Source organism: Gopherus flavomarginatus, chromosome 3 (genome assembly GCF_025201925.1).
Source record: "Gopherus flavomarginatus isolate rGopFla2 chromosome 3, rGopFla2.mat.asm, whole genome shotgun sequence".
In the NCBI taxonomy this organism is placed as follows: domain Eukaryota; kingdom Metazoa; phylum Chordata; order Testudines; family Testudinidae; genus Gopherus; species Gopherus flavomarginatus.
Window position 1 is genome coordinate 61,318,002 of NC_066619.1, and position 14,097 is coordinate 61,332,098.

Genomic DNA, 14,097 nt, shown 5'->3' on the forward strand with positions numbered 1-14,097 from the left:
ATGATGATTCAGAGCTTGCATGTTGAGTTAAAATACAAGCTCTCTACACCTACATGATTGACCTTTGCAATAAATCATGTATTTTATTGCCAGAAGTGTATGCTCATATCATTTAGTGCTTAAAAACTAGCACGTGTTTTGTAAAAAGGTGAATGTTATCACAGTGTTTGTTTATTCCAAAATTATGTAGCTAATGATTTAAATGATGTACAGAAGAATTTCACATATCTTTCTGTCAATTCTAAAATGTTTGAACTAGTAATAGAATGAGGGCAATACTCTTTTTTTTAATCCTCCCTCAAATCTTGGGTTAGCTAACAGAAAAATAATCATTCAGGGGATTAACTAATCACAGTGAATTTTCTGACATTTCAAATACTTGCTGCCAGCATACGAATTCTTACAGTGGTATATAACTGTACATCTCTACTAGAAACAAAGGTCAAGGGCATAAATTAAGATACACTGTTTTTCTCCTCTCCTAAAAAAAAAAGAATTCATTGCTCTATTATAACAGAACTAGGGAGAACATTTGTGAAGGTCAAAATTGTCAGTATTTAATTCAAAGCTGTTTTAAAATCTGTATTTTTTCTCATTTTTTGGTATGCAAATTCCAAAGGCAACAACAAGGCTGTTTTCACTGCACTTGTCTCTCCATCACTCCATTGTTTCAGTGAGGTTATTCTAATTTCCTCCCTCTGGTTTTTCCCTCTCCCCAGGAGACAACCAATCCAAGCAGACCCATAGCTTGGCTCAATAAGATGTGGAAAAGAGCTGTTATTTACTGTGGTTGCAATCCTCAACTCAACCAGCAGGCCAGGAATTGAACCACGTATTCTCAAAGGCTGAAAGATCCGCAGCAGTCTCCTAGCTTGCTGGGCCACAACGCCAGCTCCAAATCAAGTGGACGTCTATGAAAATTGTAATTATTTAAATATCATACAAAGTGCAGAACATATCAGCTATTCTTCTACCAAGTAATTCACTGAAAATTACAGATGGCAATATCCCATTTTCAACCAGTGTGGAGTTACTATTTTTACACCATTTTTCCCCCTGAAGTACAGCCCTATTTATAATACCCAAGACAAGACAAATGTTTGTCCTTCAGAAACAGTTGTCACCGCAGTTATCTTCACAAGAGCTATCAAGTTCCAGACAAGCTGAATTATTTTTGTTCCTGGCAGCAAAATATTTGACCCAGCTCTGGACAAAAAAAGAAGAGGATTTATAGTCCTCTATTCCTTCCTACAACATACAGTAGCATTGTTAGGATGATAAACAGCTCTGTCCAATTTTCTGGACTAAAACACTTCAACTCCTTTTTTAACTGTCTGTAAAAACAGTGTCATGTCTAAATTCTCCCATCCCCAGGTACCCAAGTGCTAGGAAAGATAATTACCTTGTCATCTCTGTCATCCTCTTCTTCCTCGTCCTCTAGCATGTCCTCCACTACCTACCGACAGAAACAGTAGTAGTTGTCATAATTTAAAAAGGAAGAGTTTTTTTCTGTCAATAGTAAACCTTTTATAGATGAAAACTTTATTAACATTTGAAATAAATGCACAGAAGGAAAATGTACAACTATAAAATCATTTGATCTAGAAATTCAAATTTAAGAAAGTGTTATAATTTTAATTGACCTACATTAGGGAATAAGATACTGAAAACCTCTACCTGTATAAAATGCTATCTTGACAATTTAAGTATTTAAAAGGTAATTCAAAATTCACTCTAGGATATTTTTAACTAAGGAATCCTTTTTACCAGCTCTAGTGGTGGCTATGAAATACAGTACAAGTGCTTACTTTGGATTTACAGCTAACCTGAGAAACATACAACATTTTGAACTTAATTTACATTGCTCATCAGGAGAGTTAAGAAGCTTTCAATCCCAAGAATAAATTCATGATAGCTTGCTTCTTTATGGCAATGGCCCACGGGAGTGACCCAGGGTGCATGCTGTATTATCATCAGCATAGCATTTCCTAATAGTGATTTTGAACTATTAGTATATCTAATATACTGCACATGCATCTCTCTCTCATTATGTATAACTGTACTACATATGTGCCCATATCTGTTCATTTAAATAGATTGTGGACAGGTAGATTGATATGTGAGAGAAAGAGAGGATATCTACCACTTAAGGTTTTATGTGTTCAAGGCACTGTACTCACATTAATAATTAATCTTCATCATATTGTTGTGAGATAAGTAAATAATATACTCATTTTACATACCGAGAGAGAGAGTGACTTTCTCTAGGTGCTTGGAGAGTTAATGACAGAACCAGACTTAGAACTCAGAAATTCCTGCCTAATAACCCCATGATCAAACGTCCAAACTATAGGCCAAATTATCTGCTGGTTTAAATGGAAGTAGAGTTGTACCTTTTTATACCAAAAAATAATTTGTCTCTATATCTGTATATATGCAAAAGTCAAGACAGAGCTGTAGATACAAAAGGGGAAAATTCTGGTCTACTTTACAGTGAGTTATAAAGTAAAATCATAGCATACATCATTACAGAAGAAAAAGTTAAACCATAATTCTATATTATAACGTATAATGACAAAAGAGGATGTCACATTAGAAACTTAAGAAACATATTCTTTGCTCTGCAGGAGGACACGGATACTCCCATCAGCCCTAAAGAAAACTACATATGTTCGCTCACCAGAGTTTCACTTGCTATAGTATATTGAAGCACGATTCCAATTCTGACCTGCAGTGCTGCAGAGGTACAAAGCAGCCTCTAACACAGACTAAAAGCTAGCCCTTAATTTGTATGTCAAGTATATAAAGCATATTAAAACCAGGAAGTGATGTAAACTGTTGTCCAAGATATGAAATTTACAAGAGGATTCTATATTTTCAGTCAATAAATTACCACTAAAATAATAATGTAGAGACATAAAAGTAAGTTCCTGCCCTAAGAATTTAATAATGTAAAGACCAGATGGTGACCATATCCTGCGTGGGTACAGACGGTGAAAAGAAGGCACAAGAAGCCTTCTACCCTTTCAGCTCTCCATGCAGCGGCAGGACAAAACTGCAACCTCACACATCTGCACACACCTCTTGCAGTGAGTAGGCTGGCCAAGAAAGGGAACTCACTCTGCACCTTCTCCGGGGGTGTAGCAGTGAGTGAGATTCCCCTTTATATCAAGGATCTCTGATAGCAAGCGTGCCTAAAGGAGGCATAGTGCCTATTGGAGATTCCAACTGCAGCCATACATAGCCATCCCACTCCCACTCAATGCCTTAAAGCACAAGAACGTTCTAAATTTGTCACACGTGCCATTTAAAATAATATGTTTAGACTATTTCTTTTTGAATCTTAGTCCAAAGAGCTAACAATAATTGACTGGATAAGCTATTTATGGCTTAGTGTGAATAGTGATCCTGAATTAGTGCAGGGGGATGTGCTAGATGACCTACAAAGTTCTTTCTTTTCCAGTTGTCTACAATATAAATACTAATGTATCTGCAAGATGTCCTATCCAGAGACCTAAAAGTACATTAGTTTGAGTTCTGAGATATGCTATATTAAGTCCTTGACCAGTACCAAAACAAACACTGCTAATCCAAGTGATAAGCCATTGATCCAGTGACTGATATGTGATGAACCACCAGAGTAGGAATGAATGTGGTATGACACTAGACGGCTGAGATCCACAGCCTCTCTGTGATATGTAGTATTTACTTTCAGATATTGTAGATCACAAAAAAATGGACCATGGACACACATCACTCTGGCTTGATCTGAGTGACCACTATCTTGTGAAGCTCTGGACCTAGAAAAAATATTTTATGCCACTAGAAGCAGCAGGGAATCCAAATTTTCCGATGCTATAAAGTTTTAAACTAACTCTAGTAGTTTGTGGGCTATTACTAAAACAATAAGTAAACTCATACAGTGCTTTCTAGCCATAGATCTCAAACTACTTAACAAAGGAAGGTAAAAATTAATATCCTGATAAGGAAATTGAGGCATAAAGAGGTCAAACAACTTACTCTAGGTCATACTACAAGTAGGGTGATCGGACACCAAGTGTGAAAAATCGGGATGGGGGTAGGGGGTAATAGGAGCCTATATAAGAAAACGACCCAAAAATCAGGACTGTCCCTATAAAATCGGGATATCTGGTCATCCTAACTACAAGTCCTTGGCAGACCTGGGAACAGAATCCAGGTAGTTAGAGTATCAGGCCAGAAATGAAAGTGTGGGTACTGAGGGATTGCAGAAGCCCTATATTAGATGTATGAAAATTTCATTTAAAATGTAAAGTTGAAATACAAGCTTTACCTGTGGGCGTGTCGTATGTGTGCATTCGGTGCAAGGAGCTCCTGGCTGTCAGAGACCGCGTACGGGCTTTGGAGGCCAGGGTGTCAGAACTGGAGGAGCTGAGGGAGGCAGAGAGGTATGTTGATGAGGCTTTCCGGGACACTGCAGAATTGTCCCACCTCCGGTCAGACAGCCCCTGCACTGTTGAGGAGGATGAAAGGTCCAGGGAGGGAAACCTTCCCATAGTTGGGACCCTCCTTCCAGATGGTGTTAGGGTATCCTCTCGCACTGAGGTTACCTCTCCGGGGGAGGGAACTCCAGTCACTAGGAAAAGGCAGGTGTTAGTAATGGGAGATTTGATCATTAGAAACATAGATAGCTGGGTTTGTGATGACCGCGATAACCATATGGTGACTTGCCTGCCTGGTGTGAAGGTTGCAGATCTCTCAAGGCATCTGGATAGACTTACGTAATCCTGGGGCGCAGCATGTGTAGGTACCAACGACATAGGGAAGGGTAGGAAAGACGTCCTGGAGGCCAAATTTAGGCTGCTAGGGATGAGACTGAAATCCAGGACATCTATGGTGGCATTCTCAGAAAAGCTCCCAGTTCCACGCATATGGCCAGGTAGGCAGGCAGAGCTTCAGAGTCTCAATGCGTAGATAAGACAATGGTGTAGAGAGGAGGGGTTCAGATTCATTAGGAACTGGGGAAACTTTTGGGATGGTGGGAGCCTATACAAACGAGATGGGCTCCACCTAAACCAAAGTGGAATCAGACTGCTGACACTTAACATTAAAAAGGTTGCAGAGCAGTTTTTAAACTAAGAGATGGGGGAAAGCCGATTGCTGCAGCGGAGCGTGTCGATCAGACAGAGACTTCTCTTAGAGAAGAGTCTATTGATAGAGAATCTCCAGGTTATAGTCAGGAGCAGAGGATGGAAGAAGAGAATCTAGGGGCCAGATCAGATGAGAAACATTCACATAAAAAAATTGGACACATCAGAAAAGGGCAGACAAATAAACAGTGACAAGTTTTTAAAATGCTTGTACACAAATGCTGGAAGTCTAAATAATAAGATGGGTGAACTAGAGTGCCTTGTGATAGGCATCACAGAAACCTGGTGGACTGAGGACAATCAATGGGACACAATCATTCCAGGGTACAAAATATATCAGAAGGACAGAACAGGTCGTGCTGGGAGAGGGGGAGAGGCACTATATGTGAAAGAAAATGTAGAATCAAATGAAGTAAAAATCTTAAGTGAATCCACATGTTCCATAGAATCTCTATGGATAGTAATTTCATGCTCTAATAAGAATATAACATTAGGGATCTATTATCGAGCACCTGATCAGGATAGTGATAGTGATGATGAAATGCTAAGGCAAATTAGAGAAGCTATCAAAATTAAGGACTCAATAATAGTGGGGGATTTCAATTATCCCCATACTGACTGGGAACATGTCACCTCAGGATGAAATACAGAGACAAAATTTCTCAATACTTTAAATGACTTCTTCTTGGAGCAGCTGGTACGGGAACCCGCAAGGGGAGAGGCAACTCTCAACTTAGTCCTGAGTGGAGCACAGGAGCTGGTCCAAGAAGTAACTATAACAGGACCGCTTGGAAATAGTGACCATAATATAACAACATTTAACATCCCTGTGGTGGGAAGAACATCTCTACAACCCAACACTGTGGGATTTAATTTAAAAAAGGGGGACTATGCAAAGATGAGGGGGTTAGTTAAATAGAAATTAAAAGGTACAGTGACTAAAGTGAAATCCCTGCAAACTGCATGGACACTTTTTAAAGACAATATAATAGAGGCCCAACTAAAATGTATGCCCCAAATTAAGAAACAGTAAAATAACTAAAAAAGAGCTACCGTGGCTTAACAACCATGTAAAAGAAGCAGTGAGAGATAAAAAGGCATCTTTTAAAAAGTGGAAGGCAAATCCTAGTGAGGCAAATAGAAAGGAGCATAAACACTGCCAAATTAAGTGTAAAAATGTAATAAGAAAAGCCAAAGAGGAGTTTGAAGAACAGCTAGCCAAAAAATCAAAAGGTAATAAAATGTTTTTTAAGTACATCAGAAGCAGGAAGCCTGCTAAACAACCAGTGGGGCCCCGGATGATCGAGATACAAAAGGAGCACTTAAAGATGATAAAGTCATTGCGGAGAAACTAAACAAATTCTTTGCTTCAGTCTTCATGGCTGAGGATGTTCGAGAGATTCCCAAACCTGAGCCAGCTTTTGTAAGTGACAAATCTGAGGAACAGTCACAGATTGAAGTGTCACTAGAGGTGGTTTTGGAATTAATTGATAAACTTAACATTAACAAGTCACCGGGACCAGATGGCATTCACCCAAGAGTTCTGAAAGAACTCAAATGTGAAGTTGCGGAACTATTAACTAGGGTTTGTAACCTGTCCTTTAAATCGGCTTCTGTACCCAATGACTTGAAGATAGCTAATGTAACGCCAATATTTAAAAAGGGCTCTAGAGGTCATCCCGTCAATTACAGACCAGTAAGTCTAACTTAAGTACCAGGCAAATTAGTTGAAACAGTAGTAAAGAATAAAATTGTCAGACACCTAGAAGAACATAAATTGTTGGACAAAAGTCAACATGGTTTCTCTAAAGGGAAATCGTGTCTTACTAATCGATTAGAGTTCTTTGAAGGGATCAACAAACTTGTGGACAAGGGGGATCCAGTGGACATAGTGTACTTAGATTTCCAGAAAGCCTTTGACAAGGTCCCTCACCAAAGGCTCTTAAGTAAATTAAGTTGTCATGGGATAAAAGGGAAGGTCCTTTTATGGATTGAGAACTGGTTAAAAGACAGGGAACAAAGGGTAGGAATAAAAGGTAAATTCTCAGAATAGAGAGGGGTAATTAGTGGTGTTCCCCAAGAGTCTGTCCTAGGACCAATCCTATTCAACTTATTCATAAATGATCTGGAGAAAGGGGTAAAAAGGGAGGTGGCAAAGTTTGAATGATACTAAACTGCTCAAGATAGTTAGGACCAAAGCAGACTGTGAAGAACTTAAAAAAGATCTCACAAAATTAAGTGATTGGGCAACAAAATGGCAAATGAAATTAAATGTGGATAAATGTAAAGTAATGCGTATTGGAAAAAATAACCCCAACTGTAAATACAATATGACGAGGGCTAATTTAGCTACAACAAATCAGGAAAAAGATATTGGAGTCATTGTGAATAGTTCTCTGAAGATGTCCACGCAGTGTGCAGAGGTGGTCAAAAAAGCAAACAAGACGTTAGGAATCATTAAAAAGGGGATAGAGACTAAGACGGAGAATATATTATTGCCCTTATAAAAATTGATAGTACACCCACATCTTGAATACTATGTACAGATGTGGTCTCCTCATCTCAAAAAAGATATACTGGCACTAGAAAAGGTTCAGAGAAGGGCACCTAAAATGATTAGGGGGTTGGAACAGGTCCCTTATGAGGACAGATTAAAGAGGCTAGGACTTTTCAGCTTGGAAAAGAGGAGACTAAGGGGGGATATGATAGAGGTGTATAAAATCATGAGTGATGTGGAGAAAGTAGATAAGGAAAAGTTATTTACTTGTTCCCATAATACAAGAACTAGGGGCCACTAAATGAAATTAACGGGCAGCAGGTTTAAATCAAATGAAAGGAAGTTCTTCTTCACACAGTGTACAGTCAACTTGTGGAACTCCTTGCCTGAGGAGGTTGGGAAGGCTAGGACTATAACAGCGTTTAAAAGAGAACTGGATAAATTCATGGCCGTTAAGTCCATTAATGGCTATTAGCCAGGATGGCTAAGGAATGGTGTCCCTAGCCTCTGTTTGTCAGAGGGTGGGGATGGACGGCAGGAGAGAGATCACTTGATCATTACCTGTTAGGTTCACTACCTCTGGGGCATCTGGCATTGGCCACTGTTGGTAGACAGGATACTGGGCTAGATGGACCATTGGTCTGACCCAGTACAGCCATTCTTATGTTCTTATAAGCTGACAAAAGTAAGGAAATTAACTTGCATTGCTGGGAAAAAAGCCTCACCTGGGATGGGGGGAAGGAAAACAAACAAACAAAAAAGCCACTAAGGACAAAGTATCAGCCTCAACTCTGAATTGTAGCTATTTACTGGTTCTTACTGTAACTTTAAACATTATTTAATCTATGGAGGGATTTTTGTGATTAATTCCCTCAAAAAAAAATCAAATCCATCCTCTGAAACAAATGCTTGTTATCTAAGTTATTGCTTAAATGTGTTTAAAAGCATTTACAGAACCCTTGTTATCCCTTACTACTTGTAAGACCTGAATGGGTCCATTGGAGATAAATGTGAACATTTATTGAGAATGGCCATTAAGGATGATATTTATCCCAACCTGAGCAAAGCCCAAACAAGTCTTAATGCAGGAACTTTACAGGTGTTGGGGAATGGAATTCACCCTTTCCAACAAGTGGACAGTCCTCAGTGCTGTAACACAGTTCCTCCATAGCCTCTATTTCATTTGGTGGGCCATTCCCCCAAAACACTTCAGGTGAGATTCTATGCTGCACTTCTCAGAAGTTTCAGCACAGAACTTGCAACCCAGTGAGGAATGGGGGTGGGAGGAAGAGGGGGTGCGCACAACGTGGCTTTCAGCCACCTTTGTTCCTTCATGCTCCTAGGCTGTCCTGGGGTTGGAGAGACCCCCACTGTAACAGACAGATTTTTCAGCATTATCTAAGTTACAGCAGCCTCCATAGAGTTGCTCTAAGGGCTACAATCTTGCATACTGTGGCCCTGCTCCTGGAACACCCCCTATATCAGTGCTTAAGAGAGGGTGTGCAAGAGGCAGTCTTTCTTCACTACCTGCACTAGGAGAATCCTCCTTTGGGAAGTTATGGGGCTTTTAGGGCACCTTTACACCACTATGGCTCTTTGACACAGCACAAAGGAGGTTGAGCTGGGTGTAAGAATCTCACTTTTCCTTTTTCAGTCTTTGGGCTCATAAGTTTAGCTCCTGTGGCTCACGATGAGGGCGCTGACCACAGTGATCCTGAACAGACAGGTGTGGAGAACAGTCCCTGAGGAATGATGTGTGACCATTTCAGTTGCAATCCTCTATCCTCTTACATCCTCACCATGGGGCTTGGTGTGGAGGGCCTTGCCTGGGACTTCTACACCTTGGTGAATTTCACCCCAAGAGCTAAGTTCTGAAAAATGGAGCTAAGCCACTCCCCTGTTACACCTACTTTTTCCTTTAGGGATGGTTACATGCAAAGTTCCACCAGTATAACTAAAAATATGATATATATTCAGTTTAATTAAACCAGGGCCCAAGGTTGCATGGAGTCATTTAACTGAACTGTAAACCTCTACAAATCAGGGTTTACAATTGAAATGCTGACACCACCTTAGCTGTCTCATTGCAAACAATGACACTTTGTTTAGATCACAAGCACTCTTATTCTAAATAATCAGGATAATATTTCACACCTGTACTGTGATTTTCATCCAAGGATCTAAAACAGAATTACAGACATTAATAAACTAAGCCTCAGAATACTGCTATGACCTATAGAGTATTATTATTATTATTATTATAGCTGAGAAGTTTGACTTGCCCAAAGTCATACAAAAAGTCTGTGACAGCCAAAAATCGAACCCAGATCTCAAGTTCCCAACTCCTGTTGTTTAGTCAGATGATTTCCCCCTTTCCCCCAAGTTATGCCATCCTATTTTCTCATTCCATGTTAGTCACATCATCAATTAAACTAAGCTTTAGGAGTGTCAAATTGTCTGGAAATGAAAAATGATTTAACTCAGTTATTGTATCAAAATAAAACGTAATAAAAGTACTTCCATCTCTGGGCAGCATAAATTGTTCTTTATGGCATATGAAGCACTGACCCATGTTTTCACTCATCATGAAACTTTGAAAGAAGAGTTAGAAAAAAAGATGCAGTGCGAAAGCATATCACTACAATGATACAGTGGATCAGAAGGAATTCAGATCCTCAAGTTTCTTAAGACTGGTTGCTACCCAAAATTAAAACAATGAAAACAGAATCCTTATAACCACATGATACAGAAAGAATCTGCAAGCTGAAGTCTATTTTTAAGATACATTTAAGAACAACCTATTTATACAGGCACATAAAGCAAGGATTTATAAGATCATTACAGCAAATGCAAATTCAACAGATTCCAGCTTTTGAGTTTAACACCATACTTAGGATCAAACCAACAGTAAGAAAAAGGATTTTTTTCTTTGACTCTAGCTAGCTGCTTTTCAAATAAACCTTATAGGTGCTACTTTGGTCTTCAGCAACACAGTACATTAATTCAGACATCTATAACAATATCATGCTTTTTCAATGAGAAAAAATATTAAAGGGAAAAACATATCAGTTAACAAAATATCAGTTATTTTATAAAACGTTTTAAGAAAAAATCTTAGATCAGCCCTAGAATACTCACTCTAAATTATGCTTTCCGATACCGTGCTTGAAATCAAGGTAGTATTAATCAAACAAAGGAAGGGCACTGGGGAAATCAGAAAGATCTAATGCAAGCAGTTAAAAGTGACATGACCTTCTGTAATGTCACTTGTCACAGCCTTATATGCCACACACTGGTAGAAGGTCCTGAAAGAACCTGATTCTTAATACTGTTCCTTGAATATAAGACTAATACAGATGATATTTTAAAAAACACATGTAGACGGCCTTAAATATGGAATATCAGCTACTTTATGGCCAAACACTAAGCAGATGATATTAAAATGTTGCAAAACAAAGCCCTTCCTGTAATGAATAGGTTTGCACAGCAAATACTTTACAGAAAAAAACACGCAGAATAATTTGTATATAATGATAGGAGATCACTCTTGCCCCATTCCCACTTTCTACAATGTAACAGAATTCTGTCTGCAAATGCTGCATAATTCACACTGTGTTGCTGGAGCACTTGTAACAGAAGCCACTTTATACAGTAAGTTAGTTACATTCAGAAATATACAGAAGAAGCTTCACTACCCTCTTTATGCTTTGCAAAAGAAGAAAATTGGACTAGCATGTACATGTAGAATTTAGTTGGCAATTAATTACTTCTTTTAGTTATTCCTCTTCTAGAGTTTTAAAAAATGGAACTATTTATTATTAATTCATTAAAAGATGGGATTTGGGAGTAGTGAGACTGTTCAATGTAACATCTAATAGCAATATCAATAAAATAGTAGTACAGTCAGATTCCAGTTATTTATAACCATTTTAGATCAGAATAAGAGTGAAGAATAACTCAATTCCAAAGATCCTTAAAAAAATCTACTGAAATTAAAAATTTTCACACAAAGGAAGTATATTAACTGCACGTATAATGCTAACAAAATTGTTTCTTACTTTAGAACACTCCTGCAGTTTCTAGAAGAAAAGTTACTACATAATCACAGCAAATGCACAGTAATTAAGTACATTCTTCTATCACCAACTTTTCTATAGCTATTCCAATGGAAACAACTGTGTGGGTAAAGGGGTATTTTGATAAATTTCCAAGTGAGTAGTTTCACAATACTCTTTTACTCTAAAACGCAGTGTAAGAGAATTCAAAAGGAAGAACCACTATAGTCATCCAGATGTGTTTAATGAATGAAATCTTAATATAATTTAAAGGCCGAATCCTGTGAATTGCTCAACAATTCCTAAAAAGGAGTAGGGAGGTGCCCTGAACTGGTAGTTCAAGAGTTCAGCACCTCTCATTTGCTCAACACCTCAATGGATTAGGCTTTAAAACAATAGTTTCAAATGAGAAACTTAATATTCTAATTTATTTTGTTAAAATGTCCAGATGCCTGCAAACACTAATATTTTGATATAACCTATCACAAATCAGGAGCCTGTTCCTGCTCCCATTGAAATCAAAGAAAACAGGATTGGGTCCCAAATGAACATTTCCACCCTACAGCTGGTTAGCTGTATTCTTCAGCACAGTCTGGAGTTCATTTAGATAATTTTGTCTCCGTGTAAACTGACTACAACATGTGTTGGTATGTCAGTGGATTTACAACACTTCTGCGTAAATGTAATATACAATTATTGAATGTGTATGGATTGAGAAGGATTCCCAAAATTGTTCAGGCTATTTCAGGCATCTTGAAAGTACCTGAGGTCAAACTGAAAACGTTCACAGTTAATAAGCTTGTTATTAGTGTGTTTATGTGGTCATAGTCACAAAAGGACATCTGTTTTTCTCAGAGGGTTGTTGAGGAGGAATTTTTCAGAAGGCCTAGTTTAATTAAAATATCCATCTATTTTACATCATATTTATAAAGATAATAAAACTCACTAACAGATTTTAAATTAACAATGTAGTATATCTGAAATACAATTGAACTTATGGTAGCTTCTGAGTTTGATTCACACAATTAAAGATTTGACCTTGAAGTATTTCATCTACAGGAGCCATCAAGATAACTGAACTACTAGATGTAATAATAATTAGTGTGATAAGCTTGCCAGTAAGGCTGAAAATATTGCAGTACAAAAGAGGAGACTAAAAAGAAAAGCATTAGTACTTTACTGCTAAAAGACTTCCTGATTTTTACAGATACAATTATTTCTTCTTACAGAATACATTTGTGTGTCTCATTCTGGGAAGTGCTCATGATGTAATTTAGTCTGATGCTTAATAGGAAATGTGACTTTAACGTGGCTATCAGCTGCCTTTTGATGCATGCCACTGATTACATGCAGTCTGGTAATATCAACAAAGGAATTTTTACTTGCCGTATAAGAAGTTCCTCTGCAATATACTTTATTACATAAGAACATGTAACTTTTTGCTTGATGATAGCTTAAGATGCACCCACTATTTAGCTGCTAAAGTAGTTAAGACTAAACAATTTTCATATAAAATATGGCATCAGAAGTAGTTTTTCAATGCATTTCTTTAAATATTTGGATCTCAATGCTTTCAGGAATTCTAGCTGATATTTACACAAAGCATTGGGAACAGAATACTAGTTTTTTATTTGAAGTATGTCTCCATCTAAAGGTTTCAGAATGTACTGTATATTTGTCTTGTAGACAAAATCTGATCTGTCTGGCTTTATGACATTTTTTAAACCAGTGAAGCAGAAAAAATATTCTACATTTGGCTAAATATAAGTTGTTAATTTACTACACAACAAACTTTTAAACAATAACATTTTAAAATATTTTGTCACCATGGAGTTTAAATGAAACATTGACAATAAAGTCGTTTATTATATTTCTTGTCAACAGAATTAAAATGTAATTGTCTGTCTTAAATTTGATCAGTAACTTTTCAGCTAGCACTAGGATTCCAGGAGAACAAAACACCACTCATCTACATATATACTTACACCACAACATGTACATTTGTTTAAATAACTGAGTTTCTGAGTGGTGCCAAAAGTTAGGATACTTAAAGTTGGAGCAGCATTTTTGCCTTGTCACATATGTGGAATTGTACATGAATATTATACATATGTCATTGTAACATTAGCCCAGGTGATTATGACAACTCTTCTTAGGTAATTATATATTTGGAGAAACACATTAATTTTGGAAAACAACTTGAAAATTACTGAGATCTAGTCTGAATTAACATCCATATGCTTAAAAATAACCTCATATAATGGGATTTTTTACTCCAACACTAAATTGTTCTTAGTTTAAAGAATATTGACCAAGACATGTTGGAGCTGCTACAGTATTATGTCAGTCCAGTAGTTACATAAGTCTGGACACAAATGAAAAAAAATCATTAAAAAATTCTGTACAAAAGAATGCC

At 37.6% G+C, this 14,097-nt stretch overlaps 1 protein-coding gene across 4 annotated transcripts in view; it reads right to left on the minus strand.

Annotated features, from left to right (window-relative positions):
- The window catches only part of MCTP1 (multiple C2 and transmembrane domain containing 1), a 543,194-nt gene that overhangs the window by 142,511 nt on the left and 386,586 nt on the right, over nt 1-14,097 (minus strand). For all 4 annotated transcript variants that reach the window (XM_050943873.1, XM_050943875.1, XM_050943872.1 and 1 more), the window contains one exon: nt 1,403-1,456. In XM_050943873.1, the coding sequence (XP_050799830.1) occupies nt 1,403-1,456 (54 nt within the window). The remainder of the gene's footprint in view (nt 1-1,402; nt 1,457-14,097) is intronic.